We start from the raw sequence: 22,769 nt of genomic DNA on the forward strand, positions 1-22,769 counted from the left end.
CTCGAACGTTCAGGTTATGTGCGGCCTGAACGTGTTTCAACATGTTTGTTGTACTGCTCCCCTTACATGAGAGCGAAGCCTGGCAATAATTGCATATTGCCGTTTCCTCGTCGTATTTTTTTGTTAAATGAAACCATGCCTTGAAGCGTTTTTTCCGGTCCATTATTTTTGCTGCTTTCTGTATCTGCCGCCTAATAACTGAGCTACGTCATTTCCTGTGATGTCCCACAGGGCATTTCCTGTGGGACGGGATTCGTTCCCAGGGATTCGAATAAATAACCAACTCTTTTTCTTTACTATAGTGGCCTCGATAACGGGAACCGGTTCTCAAAAAGGGATTCGAGTCCATGGAATCGGTTCTTTTCTTATCGAACAACCGGGAGAACCGGTTTCGAACATCATCCCTAGCACCTTATAACCCGGTGCACCTAATGTACGGAATAATTCTGGTTTTGCTTACCGACCTTGAAGCAATTTTATTTGGTACATGGTGTAATGATAAGTGTGACCAGTAGATGGCAGTCAAACATAAGAGATATGTGTATGACTCAAGTAAACAACACCAACATTTTATATGTTCAATTGAAAATATAGAACATTACACACGGCGCTCAAAAATCTATCAAAATGTTTTAGTACGACTTTGGTAAGCTATGAAGCCGCACCGCTTGATGGATTGTCGGCGCATTAAACATACGAGTATTATTATGGTGTGTGTATAAGGTAAGACATTATCTGGCGTCTTTTCTTCCTTACTGCCTCAGAAGCAGTTGCTCTTGTTTTTAGTCCTATTTGTTGTTTTTGGGCAGTGAGAAAGCTCACCTATTTTCTGTATATGTCCGTTGCCTTCTTTCAGGACCAGAGTAACACGGAGATACTTATCGGGGTGATGTCAGCCGGCATCGTGATTTATAAGAACAGGGTACGGATCAACTATTTCCCATGGTGAGTAACACAAGCAGAACACACAAGCAGTAAGTTTGGAAGTCAAGTTACTTGTACATGTTTCTTGCTACTGACAGTTTAATAATATATTTAAACTAGTTCCTTATATTACAGCTACAATGTGTGAGCAAAAACAAAGTCGATAGTACACAATAGGCAAGGCAGGTTTATTTATAGAACAAAATTGCTACTCAAGGCAATTCAAAGTGCTTTACAGAAAATGACAAAAGGAAAAAAAAACATAAAATAATCCTAATTAGAATAATATAATAAGATCATGGTAAAACAATTATAATTCAATGTTCATTCAAAGAGTGTAGCTGAAATATTTTTGGTTGCCATATGCACAATTAAATTAAGTATTTTTAGACTGGGTTTGAACATTGACAATGTTGAGGCCTGTTTAAAATCTTCTGAAAGACTATTCCGGATTTTAGGAGCAAAAAATGTAAAGGCATTTTCACCATGTTTCATCCTGACTCTGGGCACTAACTCTGGCATAACTAAACAAAAACTACTCTCTACCACTCATCATTGGATTTTTGTTTTTTTCCCTCAAAGTCCTCCTGAATTTTTTACGAAAATATGATTTTGAGGAAATAAAAATATCGACTTAATCACTCTTAATATCGATCATATACAAATGCTATCAATACCACTAATGTATGGATAGTTCCGTCCTCCTCTTACGTGTCGTGTACTGACAGCGCTGACACACCAACAGCTGCTGTTATATTATCGTCTCTCTAGGGCAGGGGTCCCCAACCTATTTTGTGCCAGGGACCAGTTTAATGTGCCACGTGTGGCAGATAAATGCTGCAAAAGTAAGTTCATGCAAAGTACAACTCACCATAAGCCTGCAAATGACTGCAGATGGAAATTAGCTTTTGGCCACAATCTGGCACATTTACATTTTGCATTATTCATTAATGTGCATTGTCCCACGTAACAAAGATGTAACAGTTCGGGCTGTGAATCTTTGAGCACCACACGATTCGATTTGCTTCGATTCGTAGGTGTTAACGATTTGATTCAGAATCGATTCTCAATTCAAAATCAATTATTTTAAAAACATTGGGTGCCAGTTCTATGATTAGCTACATTCCTCCATAAAATAAACAACTGTGATGAATTTCAATGTGACTTAAAAAAACTGGTTTTGTTTAATACAATTCTACCCAAATATTTAATAAATTCAAACACAAATAAGGCAACGAGAGAAGTATCCAACACTTCTCCTTTCTAAAATAAATCTGTTCAGCAGATATGATCATCTAAATCAGGGGTCACCAACGCGGTGCCCGCGGGCACCAGGTAGCCCGTAAGGACCAGATGAGTAGCCCGCTGGCCTGTTCTAAAAATAGCTCAAATAGCAGCACTTACCAGAGAGCTGCCTCTATTTTTTAAATTTTATTTATTTACTAGCAAGCTGGTCTCGCTTTGCCCGACATTTTTAATTCTAAGAGAGACAAAACTCAAATAGAATTTGAAAATTCAAGAAAATATTTTAAAGACTTGGTCTTCACTTGTTTAAATAAATTCATAATTTGTTTTACTTTACTTCTTATAACTTTCAGAAAGACAATTTTAGAGAAAAAATACAACCTTAAAAATTATTTGAGGATTTTTAAACACATATACCTTTTTACCTTTTAAATTCCTTCCTCTTCTTTCCTGACAATTTAAATCAATGTTCAAGTAAATAAATTTTTTTTACTGTAAAGAATAATAAATACATTTTAATTTAATTCTTCATTTTAGCTTCTGTTTTTTCGACAAAGAATATTTGTGAAATATTTCTTCAAACTTATTATGATTAAAATTTAAAAAAAATATTCTGGCAAATCTAGAAAATCTGTAGAATCAAATTTAAATCTTATTTCAAACTCTTTTGAATTCCTTTTAAAATTTTTGTTCTGGAAAATCTAGAAGAAATAATGATTTGTCTTTGTTAGAAATATAGCTTGGTCCAATTTGTTATATATTCTAACAAAGTGCAGATTGGATTTTAACCTATTTAAAACATGTCATCAAAATTCTAAAATTAATCTTAATCAGGAAAAATTACTAATGATGTTTCATAAATTATTTTTTAAATTTTTTTCAAAAAGATTCGAATTAGCTAGTTTTTCTCTTCTTTTTTTCGGTTGAATTTTGAATTTTAAAGAGTCGAAATTGAAGATAAACTATGTTTCAAAATGTAATTGTAATTTTTTTCATGTTTTCTCCTCTTTTAAACCGTTCAATTAAGTGTAAATATCATTAATTATTAATAATAACATAGAGTTAAAGGTAAATTGAGCAAATTGGCTATTTCTGGCAATTTATTTAAGTGTGTATCAAATTGGTAGCCCTTCGCATTAATCAGTACCCAAGAAGTAGCTCTTGGTTTCAAAAAGGTTGGTGACTCCTGATCTAAATCAACAATATGTGGAATTAAATTATGGAATGGATTAAGCAAAGCAATCAAACAATGTACTAATATGATCCACTTCAAGAAACTCTTCAAACTTAAAAGTGTTTACAAAGAAGAAGAACCATGATAAACATTCTGAATTTATTTCATCCATCCATTCATTTTCAAAATAATCTTACTCATCTCACTATATGAAATGTAACTTACTTCACCGAGTATTATTTATTTATTTTTATTGTGATTACTTATTGTGAATAAATTGAGAACAGGAAATGAACAAAAGTTTTAGCAACTGTTATGTAAAAGAAAAGGGGTAGGATTAAATAAGATCTGCTTCTTCCTACTCCTTTTCGAACATGTTGAAGAGAGAAAATGGAAATTGTGATGTATCATGTCGTATGCTTGCATGTTCCAAATAAACTCAAACAATATGATTTGCCTTAGTGGCTGGACAGGACATATAAAAAAATCACTCAAACAAGTAGGAGCTAATATTGATATAAACCCACAGACAAGTGGCTTTGGTTGATATCAGCACTTCAGTCATCAACAATTATATCATCTGAGAAATGGACATTGAAACAGTGTAGGTCTGACTTGGTAGGATATGTACAGCGAGCAGTGAACATAGTGAGCTCAGAAAGCATAAGAACAAGTATATATGTTGGATGATTTACATTTGATTATTCACAATCCGTGGAGGTGGGATGTGGTGGGGGGAGGGGGTTAGGCTAGGGTTGTAGTTGACTGGAGGTGTTCTTTTAGTGCGGTTTTGAAGGAGGGTAGAGATGCACTTTCTTTTACACCACGTAATTACTAAACACACACACATACTGTACACAGACGCACATTTAAATAAAATAAAATAAATAATGTCTGATATGTCTGATATTAAAATTTTACAAGCTTACCTAGGCAGAACAAGAATTAACAATTTAGTGTCACAGATGAACAAATTCCTCCTAGCAGCTGGCCAACTAGCTAGAGCGACAGCAGGGGTGGGCCAATCACACGTTGGCATACAGCTGCATATCCAATCAATGAGCTTGTGGGGCGGTCTGAATGAAACAGGTTGCCGCTTGACTCGTCTCCTTTCAATATAACGGACTGTTTGTATTTTTGGCGGTTAAAAGTGCAGGTGGCCAAAACTGCCTTTTGAAAAAGTGCAGGGTCACCTGTCCTCCCCCCAAAATTCCCTTTCTGCTTGTTTGTCTAGGCCAGGGCCGAATCCGCTTCTAAAAACCTGGAAAAGACTAACATATTCGCAGCAGGTTCCCAAAAACACTAGAGTGCTGTCATATAGATGATCTTTGACCAGCTTTTCTGCAGTTGCTCTTCAAAAACAGCAGATTCTCAGGGATATAAAAAAATGAATAACAGTGAAAAGAGCTCTCTGGAAATCTGGCCCCAAAAAACATTTATTTGAATATCCCTTGTCTCGGCTGTAGTAGTTACCTTTGTATGCTTAAAATGTACACACCTGCTGCAGAAACACTATAGAGCAGTGTTTCGTAACCATTGTTGGGCAGCGTGCGCCTCTTAAAGGACCGCCAAAAATGTTTCTCAGCAGTGGTACTCAGTTGTAATACACTTTTCCACCACTTGTGGCAGTAATGACACTATCAAACAGAAGAAATCTGGTGCTAGAGTAATAGAGAAGTTTCTCTAGCGCAGAAATTATGACAAAAGTGTAAAGATGTATTTTCATTTCTAAGTTATTTTATTCACAGTTTATTTAAGAAACATATATGGTATTATGTATTTTTAATTGAGTTAGAATTTATTTATTTATTTTAGTAATTGTATGTAAACTAAAAATAATATGAATTTTAAAAATTTCTGTAGTACATTCGATAAATATTTATTTTTTTGTAATCAGCCTGACCTTGGTAATAATAATAATCTCTGAGATTAACACATGCTTTCATATCATCTGACAAGGTGTATCCTTTTAAACTGTAAGCAAATTAGATATTATTGAATATGATTAAAGAGTAAAGTTACTAATCCAGTGTGAATATTTGAGTGGGCCCCTGTGGTGGAAAAGTTGTCCCCCTGGGTCCAAAAGGTTGAGATTCGCTGCCATCGAGCATGACTCCATACACTACTAACAAGGTTGTAAGGGAAAACATGGCCCGTATTTTCAATTAATCATTTAAATTTAATATGTATAGCCTTTAATCACGAATGTCTCAAAGGGCTTCACAGACTCCTAATGACATCCCCTGATCCAAGCCCACATCCGGGCAAGGTAAAAAACAAAAAAAACATGGGGAGATGTAGGGAGCCCCCATCTCGGATGTGGAATGGGTAAAGTTATTGAATTGTAAAGTAGTATTTTTAAATTAATTAGTTCCATACAGTGGGAGTCCAGTCTGTGGGGAAAGCAGCAGATAGTCCTGGGGGGATTGTATCTTCTCCCAGCCTCAGCCAGTCGCCTACCCAGAGATGTCTATAGCTGTGCATTAACAAGAGAGTTCCATCTCGGGGCTCAATTTGGGTCAGCTAACTCATCCAGACTGGTACCTCTCTAGAAATATCAGTGATGTTGTTGGTTTCTTCACCAACAAATGCAATTAATTAAATAACGACACACTGAGGGTTGCAGGGAAAAAAGGGAATGGAATTTCTGTTATTTGCGTGTTCTTGATACGAGCAAGTGGAATGACTTGGTTGACGACGCCACCTTTTAAGGCTGCTTCTACACTAAGCCGACTAAGGTTATACAAGGTATATCCCACCTAACCTTATGTTAAGTCAATGAATACTGACAAATTATGATCATATTTACCATATTTTTCGGAGTATAACTCGCTCCGGAGTATAAGTCGCACCGGCCGAAAATGCATAATAAAGAAGGAAAACAACATATATAAATCGCACTGGAGTATAAGTCGCATTTTTTGGGGAAATTTATTTGATAAAACCCAACACCAAGAAGAGACATTTGAAATGCAAATTTAAAAATAAAAAAAGAATAGTGAATAACAGGCTGAATAAGTGTACGTTATATGAGGCATAAATAACCAACTGAGAACGTTCCTGGTATGTTAACGTAACATATTATGGTAAGAGTCATTCAAATAACTATAACATATAGAACATGCTATACGTTTACCAAACAATCTGTCACTCCTAATCGCTAAATCCCATGAAATCTTATACGTCTAGTCCAGGGGTCGGCAACCCAAAATGTTGAAAGAGCCATATCGGACCAAAAATACAAACACAAATCTGTCTGGAGCCACAAAAAATTAAAAGCCATATTACATACAGATAGTGTGTCATGATATAAATTGAATTAAGATGACTTAAAGTAAACTAAATGACCTCAAATATACCTACAAATGAGGCATGATGATGCAATATGTACATATAGCTAGACTAAATAGCATGTTAGCATCGATGAGCTTGCAGTCATGCAGTGACCAAATATGCCTGATTAGCACTCCACACAAGTCAATAACATCAACAAAACTCACCTTTGTGCATTCATGCACAACGTTTAAAGTTTGGTGGACAAAATGAGACAACAAAAGAAGTGGCATAAAACACGTCCTAGAAAGTCGGAGAAAGTTATACATGTAAACAAACTACGGTGAGTTCAAGGACCGCCAAAATTAGTAGGACAAAATGGCGCTCGCCAAATACTCAAATCAGTGAAGCCTGTTTAATACAAACAGTGTGCTTTATAACAATTATGGATGTTTGTGTCATGTTTGTCCTCCTACAGAAACTATATTAAAACAAAAAACATATTTTTTTCCCCTCATCTTTTTCCATTTTTCTTACATTTTTGAAAAAGCTCCAGAGAGCCACTAGGGCGGCGCTAAAGAGCCGCATGCGGCTCTAGAGCCGCGGGTTGCCGACCCCTGGTCTAGTCTCTTACGTGAATGAGCTAAATAATATTATTTGATATTTTACAGTAATGTGTTAATAATTTCACACATAAGTCGCTCCTGAGTATAAGTCGCACCCCCGGCCAAACAATGAAAAAAAACGTGACTTATAGTCCGAAAAATATGGTAAGTAAATAATTTCTGGTTATATTATTTATTCAAACTCATATGGTGGCCATTTTATATTAATTTGTCAGCGCCTAAAAACATGTTTTTAAATCAAATGACGCCACTGCATTGATGATCCCATCAATTATACCCTACGCGGTTGTGGTTTTAAACAGAAGGAAGGGAGTACACTGCTTCCCCAATGGTATGATTGAGTTATTTACTTACATTCCAGTCAAAATCATTCTTCTAGTAGCTGCTTGATGCGCATGGCAAAAGGTTTCTCTTGTGGGACAATGACAATGGGTGTTTGTCGTGGAGAAAAGTAGCTGCTAACCAGACATAAATAGATATGATACCAATGAAGAAGACTGCAATGGTAAAGCTTTGGTTGCCTGGACCTAATTGTCCTTGTTTGCTGAAATATCTTGCACTGTATGTTAGACGGACATACCATTTCAATCACAGCCCAAGAAAATCCCTCATATATTTATGCTGGGGTGTGATTCAGTGTGGGATACTACTTGTGATCTGTAGGCCAACAGATTCAATTACACTTTTTGGGCTCCGAGGTGAGAGCTTGTACTCTGAGAGCAGCACAGAACCTGCCAACTCTGCGTGTCGACGAGGGACAGGATTTAGTTCGAAGACTCTAAATCCTTTGATATATTAATTCTGGGCACTTATTCATCATCATTAGGTGCCATCGAATCCCAGCAGGTCGACAATCATGAGCCTACACTTCTCGCCACTCTGATGCATTTATAATATTTCTGTTGAGTCCAGTCTTTGATGCTGTCAGTCCAGGTTGTGCTTGGTCTACCGCTACCATGTTTACCATTCAACTTTCTCTTTACTAGCAATCTCTGAAGGTTGTTTCCTCTAGCAAGACAACCAAAGTAGGCTAAACATGCTACACTTCACACTATAAGGCTCGAAAGGGCACGTGATTTTGCAATGCATTGTGGCTGCTGGGTAAACATTTTTTACTGGACGTAGGTTTTGTTTACTAGGCCGTACTGTACAATTGGTAACGTGAGAGAGCACAACAAACTTTATTAAAATGTGTCGTAATCAAGCGATTGCACCGAGAAAACTGTACCCTATTCCAAAGGCTCGCTACCACAGAAAAATAAGTTAAATTGGTGGAATTGATCCCTATGAAACAAAAGTTTCATACCTTTGAAGAATTTCAGAATGCAAAGTTTAAGGCTCATTGTCCGCAGTTCAAATTGTGCATACCGGAATCTGCGGCTTTTTTAATGTGTTTTAACAGCCTACTAAATGCTACTTATGAAACTAAATAAAACATGCTTTGATTCAAACGTACCAGTCTGAAAATGCCGTGAACACAACACGTACTAGGTGATGGCGTTAAAAGTCATGTTTGATCATTTCACGGCTGCTATTTAGGCTCTTCTATTTTTTTTGGCTTTGGTTTCACGCTGAAAATGAAGCGATCATGACCACAATAGTGGCAGTAAATGATGCCGCACTTTCATGCCATGTTTTAAACTTGTTTAAACAAAACTTAAGCACAGAGTCTTGCATTCAGTCATGTAAAAAACGATTCAGACTCCAGCAAAACTCAGAATTTCAATGCAATGCGTTTCCATGTCACACTTTCATGTCCTATAGGAGGATATGCTAACCGAAACCAAGGTGGGTGATTGATACAAATATCGACACTAACGATACCAAGTAGAGTAACCCAAGTATAGTATCAGTATATGGTCGATACTACAGTGTTTGGATCCATATTTTTCACCCTGGACACGAGGGTTTTATGGGCAAAATCCAAGGAATTTAGATAATAATAATAATTACAGTCATTTAAATATCTAACTGTTAAGGAAATATTTTTCCACCTTCTGGCAAAATGGAATGCCTTAGAAGTTACTCTCTTGGGCGTTCGTTTGGCTTGAAGTGATAAACACAATGCTGTTATCCTGTTTTTTATCTTTAAGTACACACACACATTTTGATTCTCTCTAGTTTTAATAGTGATAGGATGTACCAGGTGCGGATAGAGTGAGAGTGGCCCGAATAAAGCTAGGATAGGCTCCAGCCACCTCCGCAACCCCGATAGGGACAAGCGGTAGAAAATGGATGGAATGCTGTACAAGTGTGTGTTGGACAGACAAGTGTGTGTGTGTCCAACACACACACTAAGTTAACTTAGCCGGACTTTAGACAACTGAGTCTTCTCTCTAGTGCTGGTATTACTACGGTTTTTACTTTCTCCGTTTGTAGAATAAATTGTTCATCTTCTATTCTAGTCACCTTGCTTTATTCAGACAGCCTTTAGAATAACATAATCTGGGAGGACTTGGTCTTAAAAGGGAGGATCCGAACACCACCATCCTGTGTTTTTGTCTTGATTATAATTGGGATTAAAAATGATCTTGAACATTTTCAGTGCAGTGGAACCTCAATTTACGAGCTTAATTGGTTCTTGAACAAGGTTCGTAAATCAAGAAGTTTGTATAGTGGAGCTCATTTCTCCATAAGGAACAATGTAAATATAAATAATAGGTTCCAGCCTGGACGAAAGTCCATATTTTAGTGAAGGTTTGTACACTTTGAACACAATATAAAGTGATATACAGTACTGTATAATAAACAAACATAACAAGGGGGTGATGGATCGACTTACTCTTTGTTAACAAGCCAAAACAAGAAGAAGCTTCTGTCTTCTGTAACCGCTACTTTGCCAACACTTTGCACACACACAGACAACTCTCTTGGCTCTAGGCAAAGACGGTCGCACTCCCTCCCCTCTCCGTATCTGCCCTGCTTGCCTCTTTGTCTCGTCCTGTCTTGTTTTACCTCTTTTTGCACTGCTCTTCAAAATCTTCACTATGGTATTGATCATCTGTCCTCTCAACAAAATTGACAAGACCTTGGGTTCATGGGAACCTGTCTGTCCTGTTGGAACGGTTGCTGCTGGACATACGACAGACTCTTGGAAGAAAAGGAGTGCCACGTGCCTGGCGACCCTTTCAGTTGAGGACGTTGAAGATATCTACCTATTTGGAATCATTATAAGAGGACATTTGCTGATTGGAGTAAGCGTTGCCCTGAAGAATCGACTAGTTGGAAATTGCTGGCAGCCATTCAAAGTACCCCAAAGCTGCCACAAAGGATTGGAGGATGCAGGCAGAACTCTGGAGACTTGTGATTTTGGATAACATCGGACCGTCTGCCCTGCAGGATGAATTTGAGACCCAGAAATAGACAATTAAGAGTGAAAAGTTTAAAAATGTGTTTTCCGCTCGGTCAAACACAGCCATTCTAATCTTGATTGTTTCCCCTGGCTGCGATGTGGCAAGGTCCTTGCAGCAAAGACGAAACAAACTCCTTCCCTGTCAACAACTTGACCTACTCAGTGGCCTAGTGGTTAGAGTGTCCGCCCTGAGATCGGTAGGTTGTGAGTTCAAACCGAGTCATACCAAAAGACTATAAAAATGGGACACATTACCTCCCTGCTTGGCACTCAGCAGCAAGGGTTGGAATTGGGGGTTAAATCACCAAAAGTTATTCACCGGCGCGGCACCGCTGCTGCCCACTGCTCCCCTCACCTCCCAGGGGGTGAACAAGGGGATGGGTCAAATGCAGAGGACAACTTTCACCACACCTAGTGTGTGTGTGACTATCATTGGTACTTTACTTTACTTTACTTTAACAACACTTAGATAGAAAGATATACTCTGTTCCTTTGCAACCGCTTGCAGATAAACTCCAGGCCTACAGACTTAACACACACACACACACCATGGACCATGGCTACATATGCGCACATACTCCTAGCTTTTGCAACCGCTTCACCCCACATGGTATGACGGAAAACGGAGCAGCGCCTCCAGTGGCTGGCAACTTCCTGTTGCAAGTCTTGTGGTTTCTCTGTCAACATGTCTATATGTGCTTTGGCTATCAAGTTTTTTTCTCGGCCCCAGTCTGTGTCCCCTACCCTATAGGAGCCCAGTCAACTTATTTTTTACTTATCCTTTCCCAGCGTCTACCTTTTTCCCACCTTTTTACGGGGCGCGGTAAGCGGCGACCCATTATCGTTCCTAATCTTGAACGGGTTTGTGGTAAAAAAGAAATTTCGTTGTACTTGTGCTATGACAATAAAGATCATACCATACCATACCATGTACACACACCCTTTGGTGACCTCACAAATGACCAGAAATCACAACAATCCTTAACTTTAACCACCATATTGCTTCAGAAAATGTATATTTTGTTTTTTTCTTACTGTACCGAAAATGAACCGAACCGTGACCTCTAAACCGAGGTACGTACCGAACCGAAATTTTTGTGTACTGTTACACCCTTACCAAACACTTTATTGTATGTTCTTAAAACACGGTATGCATTATAAACCCAAGTTCTGGAAATAAACAGTTAAGAAGAAGGAGAGTTTAGTTGTTGTTGTTTTAAAGCTGTAGATGAATTTATACTGAGTCTGAGTTAGTGATGTTCTTAACAGTTGTCTCATAAAGTATAGTCCAGGGGTCGGCAACCCGCGGCTCCGGGGGCCGCATGCGGCTCTTTGACCACTCTGATGCGGCTCAGCTGCATACTTGCCGACCCCCCCGATTTTTCCAGGAGACTTATGGATCTCAGTGCCTCTCCTAGATAACTCCCAGGGCAAATATAATCCTATTTTCACTCTAATTACTAAATTAAGGGCGTGCCCTGTATGTAGCTTTTACTTGCACACATAGGAGACAGCAAAGCATACTTAGTCATCAGCCACACAGCTTACACTGACGGTAGCCGTACCGTATAAAACAACTTTAACACTGTTACGTTACAAATATGCGCCACACTGTGAACCCACACCAAAAAAGAACGAAAAACACATTTCTGGAGGACATCCCACTGTAACACAACATAAACACAACACAACCAATACCCAAAATCCCATGCAGCCCTAACTCTTCCGGTCTAGATTATACACCCCCGCTACCACAAAACCCCCCACACATCAACACCCCTCCCATACCCCCCCTCCGTGCGTCGGCTGAGCGGAAGAGTTAGTGCTGCATGGGATTCTGGGTATTTGTTGTGTTGTGTTTATGTTGTGTTACAGTGCAGATGTTCTCCAGAAATGTGTTTGTCATTCTTTTTTGGTGTGGGTTCAAAGTGTGGCGCATATTTGTAACGTAACAGTGTTAAAGTTGTTTTATACGGTACGGCTACCGTCAGTGTAAGCTGTGTGGCTGCTGAGCTAGTACGCCTTGCTGTCACTTACGTGAGCAAGCTGAAGCTGCATTCTACATGTGGCCGAGCAGGTACACTGTTTGGGCAGGCTGTAGAGGGCGCCAAAAGCAGTGCCATCACTCCCTGATATTCGGGAGTCTCCCGGAAATAATGAGAGTGTTGGCAAGTATGACGCTATCAAGCGCCATTGATTCAAATCTCGCGGGCCGCACTGACATCAAATTTCCATATTAAAGTGCGTGCCGGTGCGTGTGTCTGAGATCCCTGGTTAACATAGCACAAAGCAATTAAAGCTTTATATGCGGTGTTTTTCATTTTAAATTATTTATTTTTTTTGTGGCTCCCATTATTTTCTTTAATTTGTGAAACTTGCCAAAATGGCTCTTTGAGTGGTAAAGGTTGCCGACCCCTGGTATAGTCTCATTACATTTTTTTATGTATTCCATTATCCCAGGAATTAAGGCTGTGACCATCTGCCACATTGTCATCACTTCTCTACCTTTCTTCTTTGAAATGGAGTTCATTTTCTTTACTCTAAATGCAATTCCAGACGTAGACATTTTGGGGGGTTTTAATTTCCTTTTTGCAATTTCTCTTTGCAGCAAACAGCCAAACAAATAAGGCACACTTAGATAGGCATGACTCACGCTCGGCCTCGGCGTGCATGTAGCGCATGTGAAATATATTTAGCGGCGAGTGATGAGCCAGAGCAGCCACAGAGCTCTAGGAAGGGATTATGTTACGCCGCGGCTCATCAGCACACCTCTTAACTGCGTGTGTGTGATTTAAACTTAATGTTGCAACATGACTGCTTCTGGAGCTGCGAGGAAGGGAAGGAACCGCTGGAAAGACCGCACGGTCCACAGCTATGTGCGTCTAGAGAAAACACGCACAGAAGTCTGAGACTGTGGCGCTCAAAAAATGTCAACAATTTTAGTTTCAGTAGCGACTTAAGGGACAGAAGCTGTGAGCCGCTTGACCTCAGTCAGCGCAGTTTTCTTTCTAAGGAATATGTGCTTCATGTTTATTTTAACCGATTATAATTAAATTGCAATCGTCTTGCTTGTGGAAGCGTGGACATTGAAATGTAAGACAAGTAATCAGACAGTAAGAGACACTAGAGCAGTTTTTTTTAAATGTCAAGTTATATAAAATAGGTTAAGCCTGTCATTGTGAGTTATGGCAGACTTGGGCAAACTACAGCCCGTGGGCCAAATAAATCTCCATAAGATTTTAATCCGGCCCTCTGGATGTTTACTAATTTATTTATTTTTTAGCTATTGACGAGTATTCTGTCGAGCAATGCATCCCCCACTATTTGTGCATGCCTTCCGCGACTGCACATGCGTGTGAATGTAGAAGGAATCGTTCAATCTGTTAACTAAATAAGGCTAGATACAGGTGCTGGACAATTAATCAAATTTGTATTTGATTTTGATTCTCTCAATCATAAAATGTTATAATCATGGGGGAAAAAAACAATTATTGGGCCGCGCAACGTGAAACAAATGAGTGAGTAAAAAGTCCACGTCTTCTAGAAGTTTGGGATCTCACCATAGTTGCTACTTTTTATTAGAGATGTCCGATAATGGCTTTTTTGCCGATATACGATATTCTGATATTGTCCAACTCTTAATTACCGATACCGATATCAACCAATACAGTTATATACAGTCGTGGAATGAACACATTATTATGCCTAATTTTGTTGTGATGCCCTGCTGGATGCATTAAACAATGTAACAAGGTTTTCTAAAATAAATCAACTCAAGTTATGGAAAAAAATGCCATATTTATTATTGAAGTCACAAAGTGCATGATTTTTTTTAACATACCTCAAAACAGCAGCTTGGAATTTGGGACATGCTCTCCCTGAGAGAGAATGAGGAGGTTAGGGGGGCGGGGGGAATTGGAGGGGGTAGCGTCCCGGAAGAATTAGTGCTGCAAGGGGTTCTGGGTATTTGTTCTGTTGTGTTTATGTTGTGTTACGGTGCGGATGTTCTCCCGATGTGTTTGTCATTCTTGTTTGGTGTGGGTTCACAGTGTGGCGCATATTTGTAACAGTGTTAAAGTTGTTTATACGGTCACCCTCAGTGTGACCTGTATGGCTGTTGACCAAGTATGCATTGCATTCACTTGTGTGTGTGTGAAAAGCCGTAGATATTATGTGACTGGGCCGGCACGCAAAGGCAGTGCCTTTAAGGTTTATTGGCGCTCTGTACTTCTCTCTATGTCCGTGTACACAGCGGCGTTTTAAAAAGTCATACATTTTACTTTTTGAAACCGATAATTTTGAAACAGATACCGATAATTTCCGATATTACATTTTAAAGCATTTATCGGCCGATAATATCGGCAGTCCGATATTATCAGACATCTCTACTTTTTATAGTTTGCCTTATCAATAATCACTAAACTCAACAAAAAAACTAAGGTCATATGATATCTGCATTTACGTTACCGCGAACGGAATCAAAGAAATTGGTCAATAAAACGGAATCCGCTGATAAAGACAGGATAATATCAGGGAGGTTGACATAAATGTGAGTGAAATGCTGTCTTTGTGGAAAAAAGGAACATTTGTTTGGGAAAATAGTGTGTAAATAGAGCAATCCATACACCCACAACACATCTCATCTGCTTGTGTTGTTGTGAACGACATCATCATTTTAGGATCAACAGAAAAACATAACAGCAGTCGCAACTTAAAGCGTTCTCTTTTTTTTAATTATTATTATTATTTTTTTCCTTATATAAACATCCTCAAGTCGCCTCAAAACTTGTCACACTCAACAGCAGCACACTTCCCCCCCCTTCACAATAACAGCGCTGTGCGTAACATCCGGTCTGACTGGGCTCACAAAATAAAAGTACCTTGCACAAGCACTTATTGGTACATTTACACATTTATTATGCTTTGACTTCAAATATTAGTCAAAATTGTCCTAAGATAAAACATTGAATTAAAAACAAAACAGAAATATTTAGTTTTCTTATAGTGCTATTTTTTTAAATTTATTGCTGTTACAGTTATTCTACTTGTTTATTCCTTACTAATTTATACCCGTTGTTCTTTTTAATTTCATTTAAAGTTGAGTTTTGGTGGTGCAATAAACACTCATGTTTTCAAATTAATGAACAATCGTGTTATTAATCATAATTTTAATATCAATCAAGATAATCTTTTTTTGCCATAATGGTCCGGCCCTACCTACTATATACTGTATTTAATCTACATGATTTACGCTACAATTTATTCAATGAAGGAAATTTACGATGTATTACTTTATGGTACACTAATAATGAGCAGTAGATTATTTCAACAAGCTTATCCGTATTAAGAACATTTAATTGTCATCAAATACAAAAAATATCAGTCTTCATATGGTTAATAAAACTTTCTTATATCGACATATAATGCCAGTTGGCACACTTGCGGTTTACTATTAGTTATGGCTGTCTTCATCTAAGCATTGTCACAGTTAAATAGGGCTGCAACTAAGACTATTTTCATAATTGACCAGTCATCGATTATCTTAACGATTAGTCGACTAATCGGTTAATTGAGCAAAGATCAATTTTGTCTCAAATTTAGCCATCTATTTAGTTAGGCATGTCCTAACTAACAAATATGACTAATTAATTCATAAAAAATGTATTTATACTCAAACTGTGCTGTTTTCATGTATAAGCATTGTCTTTTTATTGCTGCAACTAATCTTTTTTTCTTCTTCTTGCTTTCAGGTTGAAAATCGTGAAAATCTCCTTCAAGTGCAAACAGTTCTTCATCCAGTTGAGGAAAGAGACAGTGAGTGCACACGTACTTGGATGCAAATTATTTTATTAATGTGCATTTAGCACTTGGAATTAGGGGTGCACATTGTAGGGGTGTCACTCTTTGGCACCTATTGCTTTGATCCGATTCAGCTCCCTGGGGTGACCATTCAGTTCAGAATTGATCCTGGATTCACCACAATTGTCGATTCAAACCGATTCTCGCAATGTTTTATTTAGTATAACAATTGTAATGAAACTTTTTCAAAACATAAAAGCTCCTGGACACATGAGGACTTTGAATATGACCATTGTATGACCCTGTAACTACTTGGTATCGGATCGATACCCAAATTTGTGGTATCATCCAAAACGTAAATGTAAAGTATCAAACAACATAAGAATAAATGATTATTACATTTTAACAGAAGTGTAGATAAAACATGTTAAAAGAAAAAGTAAGCAGATATTAACAGTAAATGAACAAGTAGATTAATAATTCATTTTCTACCACTTGTCCTTAATAATTTTGACAAAATAATGCAGTGTTTCCCACACATTCATTTATTTGTGGCGGCCCGCCACGAAAGAATTACGTCCGCCACAAATAAAAAAAAAAATTAATTTTTAATTTTTTTTAATTTAAAATTTTTTTTAATTTAAAATTTTTTTTTGTCCTGTCCAGCTTCTCAGGTAAATCATATAGTTGATGTAGATGCCCATGTAGGCTGTTCAGATTTACTTTACAAAAGAGAAGTGTAGGATACTTCTCTTGTTGCCTTATTTGTATTTGACCACTACTGTTTTCTGTTTATTTGTTACTGACTGTGGCAGGACACCTCTGCCTCTGTTTCACTTTATGTTGCTGGTAAATAATATGGTTGTAGTAGTAGGCTAAAGTTAAATTATTCAGTATGCACTAATTAAAGGGGCAGAGCTTTAAGAAACATTTTAGCTTTTATATTTTATAAGATATATTTTTTGTAAGAACCACAATTAATAAATATATTTCAGTGAATAACTTATTGTTCAAATCTGTATATAAATATGTACATAAAGTGTTGTAATTATATTGTAAAATGGATGAATGGATGGACGTTTAAAACAAAACTGTTATTATTAATTAGTAAGTATACATTTTTTGAGCCTTTTTAGAGAAAATCATATCATTGTAGTAAATTATGCAAATTACTCGATGATGTCATGCTGACCACGCCCACAGCCACGCCCCCACCGCCACAGGTATCTTGGCAGTTTATGGGAAACACTGTAATAGAATAATAAATGACACAATACGTTACTGCATACGTCAGCAGACTAAATTAGGAGACTTTGTTTGCTTACTTACTACTAAAAGACAAGTTGTCTAGTATGTTCACTATTTTATTTAAGGACAAACTTGCAATAAGAAACATATGTTTAATTGACTGTAAGATTTTTTGTTAAAATAAAGCCAATAATGCCATTTTTTGTGGTCCCTTTTATTTAGAAAAGTACCGAAAAGTATCGAAATACATTTCAAAATATTGGTATCGGGACAACACTAGTCAGAACCCTGTGCAGTTGTCCGGACGAGGCCCCCGGTCCTTCATTCCACAGACATCCTTAGTAATTGTTTTTTTCTGGTTTCCTTACACTCAGAGTGAGACGCGGGAGACTCTGCTTGGTTTCAACATGGTGAACTACCGAGCCTGTAAGAACCTGTGGAAGGCCTGTGTGGAACACCATACCTTCTTCAGACTGGAACGACCCATCCCACCTCAGAAGAACTTCTTCTCGCATTATTTCACCCTGGGTTCAAAGTTTAGATACTGGTATGATTGAACGACCGTTTACAGACAGCCTTTGAGATGAACACGCTTCTTTCACTTGCAACCACAACATCACCGTTGAATTGTTTGTAGTTCACCCAAAAAGAAAGTTGCCTAAAGTTTGTTTTCCAAATTGCAGTCTTATACTTCTGATGTTTCTCCTAATTTACCAAACACTACACAGGAGAATAACCATTTAAAAGATTATTTCCAGTGTATCACAACATTATTATGTATGGCAGGGGTGTCCAAACTTTTTCCAACAAGGGCCGCATAATGAAAAGTGAAAGTATGCAGGGGCCGTTTTGATATATTTATTTGGTAAAAAAAACAAAACATTTTGGACACACCTTCTCATTCAATGTGTTTTCTTTATTTTCATGACTATTTACATTGTAGATTGTCACTGAAGGCATCACAACTATGAATGAACATGTGGAGTTATGTACTTGACAAAAAAAGGTGAAATAACTGAAAACATGTTTTATATTCTAGTTTCTTTAAAATAGCCACCGTTTGCTGATTACTGCTTTGCACACTCTTGGCATTCTCTCGATGAGCTTCAAGCACACCTGTGAAGTGAAAACCATTTCAGGTGACTACCTCTTGAAGCTCATCGAGAGAATGCCAAGAGTGTGCGAAAAAGTAATCAGAGCAAAGGGTGGCTATTTTGAAGAAAAAATAATATAAAACATGTTTTCAGTTATTTCACCTTTTTTTGTTACATGTTTATTCATAGTTTTGATGCCTTCAGTGACAATCTGCAATGTAAATAGTCATGAAAATAAAGGAAACTCATTGAATGAGGAGAAGGTGTGTCTAAACTTTTGGCCTGTACTGTATATATTTATAGACATAACTTTGTAATAACTAATGAAAACTGTTGACTCGCAGAATATTGTCGGGGGAAAAAACAACAGTAAAAATGGAAGAAAAAAGAGCAAAAAGACATGATGTATTGGGAAAAAAGCTTAAATGTTGATAGTAATAACAAGAATTAAAGCACTTTTCACTTACAACATAAAGTTGACACTAAGTGTTGTCACTAAATATACAGTATATATATATAAAATATATACTTAGCATTTTTTTTTTTTTTTAGAAAATAAAAAAAATATCAAAGTGGCCCCCGCTTGCTTTGACTTTTCAGTAAGCAGCTCTTGGTGGAGTTATTAGAACCAAAATTTCAGCTTTTTCTCATTAAAATAAATTATTTTGCATTTTCTTACTGGTTTTTTTTCTGACAATATTCTGAGGGCCAGCAAAACTTGAGATGTGGATGGCAAATGACCCCCTGGCCGCACTTTGGACACCCCTGGTGCATGGGTTTTGTGTCCTTTGACTAACAGTCAAGTAGTTTTAATATGATAGACGAGGCACTATTATGTCAGATGTTGTTTTGGTTTTCATGACATGGTGTTGACTACCAACAATCTCTCTGTAGTGGGAGGACGGAGGTGCAGTCTGTCCAGTATGGAAAGGAGAAAGGCATCAAGGACAGGGTGTTTGCCAGGTAACCATCACGTCTCTCGGATATTTGCTATTTCAAACTTTACAAATTGGTGGTTCTTTTGGCTCTTGTACAAATGCTATTGCAGCTCAATGCTTTGCTGTGTGCAGATCTCCGAGCAAGCCTTTGGCCAGGAAGTTGTTGGGTGGATCGGACTGGGAGACGGTGAGCAGGAACAGCCTATCAGATGAAAGACTGGAGACTCAGAGCCTGCCGACCCGCTCGCCGCCTGGGACACCCAATCAGTTAGTTCAAGATTTTATTGTTCATACAAGATCATTTTTCCTTTTTAAGAACACCCATATTTTATCCATTTATCCACATGTGTTTGTCATTCTTGTTTGGTGTGGGTTCACAGTGTGGCGCATATTTGTAACAGTGTTAAAGTTGTTTATACGGTCATCCTCAGTGTGACCTGTATGGCTGTTGACCAAGTATGGGTGTGTGTGAAAAGCCGTAGATATTATGTGACTGGGCCGGCACGCAAAAGCAGTGCCTTTAACGTTTATTGGCGCTCTGTACGTCTCCCTACGTCCGTGTACACAGCAGCGTTTTAAAAAGTCATACATTTTACTTTTTGAAACTGATACCGATAATTTTGAAACCGATACCGATAACTTCTGATATTACATTTTAAAGCATTTATCGGCCGATATCGGCAGTCCGATATTCGTCTCTATTCGTAAGCCATTCATTTATTCGGGGTGTGGTTTGTAAATGGAAAGGTCTGTACAATGAGGGGTTTGTAAATAGAGGAATTAATGGGTTTGCCCCAAAACATGAATGTGGAGATCATACAGGTCAGGGTTCCACACAAATAAAAAATGGCAAACATAAATTCAGGGGTGGTCACCTTAATTAAAGCATCCAAAAAAAAAGTTATCTTGCTGACGACAAAGGAGGAATTTTCAGTTGATCAACACAAAACATGAATGAAACTAAAGGCTTGTAGAAGAGATGTAGTTCAGGTTTGATTCTCCAGCGCTCTGTGTGTATTTCTTAGGAACTCCCTGTTTACACAAGACGGCACGCGGCTACGCCCCTCGTCTGTCGGCCACCTGGTGGATCATGTGATACACACGTCGCCCAGCTTGCCCGTCTTCTCCTCCAATCACAAGTCGGCCTCCTCCACGCAAGCCAACAGTATCAGCTTGGACTCCACACCGTAAGTGCCATACCTGCCGCCGTTTCATTTGAACTGTAAGATAGATTTTAGTACTCTTTTGTGTCTTAAAAACATCTCTTTCCTGTCTGACTTTGCTGAGCTGACATTGTCTGTGGCCTCTCCCAGTCAGGCACACCCTAACCTTACCCTTTGTAAAGATGAACTCTTGTTAAAAGAAAAAAAAACACACTCGTAAAATGTGCTCGCAGTGAAGGGTGGAGTGGTTGAACTTTGTTTGTACTGGAAAAGAGGTGGCTGATTTCTGTGTGCCCTATTATATTTGAACACTAAAAAGCATGTATATAAACTGTATACATGTTTGAAATAAACCTCAACCAAACATCTAGTAAGTTCTGCAACTTTCACAGGAACAGCTTGAGCAGGATTGCTTGTACAAACCTACAGAACAATGCATTATAGCTCTGGTATCAACCTGTTTGACTCATTTAATGGCTGTCAGAGAGGCTACGTCCAAAGTGAGGCCCGAGGGCCACATTTATTCTGTGGTTTCATTTCGTTTGGCTTGCAGAAGAAGGCTACCAATTTGAATACATATTCATACTGACCTCTTTCAAGCTGTACAATCATTGATCGCATGTCCACAAGGCTACACGGTGAAAAAGTCAGTAACTTTTACTGTACAAACCTCGCAGCTCAGTCGCCTGAAATGTACCTTAAAATTATCAGTGCTACCAGTTTTCCATTTACAGTAATGCACCGTACCAACAGGGAAGGTAGCTTTTACGGTAATGTAGCAGCGCAGTCGCCAGAATTTTGCATTAAAAATAACAGCGGTACTGTTTTTCAATTTGAAGTAATTTTGTGTAAAACTGTCCTAAATATTATGGTAACATTCTGGTGAGTGAGCGGCCAGTTTTTTTTTAATTGTGAAATGTATATATAAATATTACGTTAGGTCAGGAAAAAACACTGAGGCTATATCATCCCTAAAAGCCTGTTTCGCAGGTTTCCCTGCTCGTCAGGGGATTTTATTATAAATGTATATAAAGTCCCCTGACGAGCAGGGAAACCTGCGAAACAGGCTTGTCGGGATGATATAGCCTCTGTTTTTTCCTGACTTAACGTATATATTCCGCTCTACCCCGGTATTGAGCATTGTATAATGGATAAACCACAGAAACCTTGACTATATATATATATATATATATATGTACTGTTTATATATATGTACTGTATATATATGATATTATTATTATTATTATATTATATATATGATGGTTTCCTGCTGGCCCCACTATGGACTGGACTCTCACAATATTATGTCAGACCCACTCGACATCCATTGCATTCGGTCTCCCCTAGAGCGGGGGGGTTACCCACATATGCGGTCCTCTCCAAGGTTTCTCATAGTCATTCACATCGACGTCCCACTGGGGTGAGTTTTTCCTTGCCCTTATGTGGGCTCTGTACCGAGGATGTCGTTGTGGCTTGTGCAGCCCTTAGAGACACTTTTGATTTAGGGCTATATAAATAAACATTGATTGATTGATTGATTGATGTACTGTTTATATATATGTATGTACTGTGTATATATATATGTATGTACTGTGTATATATATATGTATGTACTGTGTGTATATATATATGTATGTACTGTATATATATATATATATGTATATATGTACTGTATGTATAAATATGTATATATGTACTGTATATATATGTATATATGTACTGTATATATATGTATATATGTATGTACTGTATATATTTATGTATGTACTGTATATATATATATACAGTTAGTATATGTATGTGAGTATATATATACATCTATGTATAATATGTATGTATGTATTGTGTATATACCGTATGTATGTGTGTGTGTGTATACTGTATATATATACAGTACAGACCAAACGCTTGGACACACCTTTTTATTCAATGC

General features: G+C 37.9%; 2 protein-coding genes across 3 annotated transcripts in view; one reads left to right on the top strand and one right to left on the bottom strand.

The window, feature by feature from the left end:
• The window catches only part of LOC133663222 (frizzled-7-like), a 791,936-nt gene that overhangs the window by 319,190 nt on the left and 449,977 nt on the right, over positions 1–22,769 (bottom strand). The window lies entirely within an intron of this gene.
• Positions 1–22,769, top strand: part of ptpn4a (protein tyrosine phosphatase non-receptor type 4a) — a 134,434-nt gene that overhangs the window by 86,202 nt on the left and 25,463 nt on the right. For both annotated transcript variants that reach the window (XM_062067522.1, XM_062067521.1), the window contains exons 10-15: positions 857–945; positions 16,345–16,408; positions 18,016–18,188; positions 19,630–19,698; positions 19,806–19,940; positions 20,699–20,860. In XM_062067522.1, the coding sequence (XP_061923506.1) occupies positions 857–945; positions 16,345–16,408; positions 18,016–18,188; positions 19,630–19,698; positions 19,806–19,940; positions 20,699–20,860 (692 nt within the window). The remainder of the gene's footprint in view (positions 1–856; positions 946–16,344; positions 16,409–18,015; positions 18,189–19,629; positions 19,699–19,805; positions 19,941–20,698; positions 20,861–22,769) is intronic.

The sequence above is a fragment of the Entelurus aequoreus genome, linkage group LG13, assembly GCF_033978785.1.
Source record: "Entelurus aequoreus isolate RoL-2023_Sb linkage group LG13, RoL_Eaeq_v1.1, whole genome shotgun sequence".
Lineage (NCBI taxonomy): Eukaryota > Metazoa > Chordata > Actinopteri > Syngnathiformes > Syngnathidae > Entelurus > Entelurus aequoreus.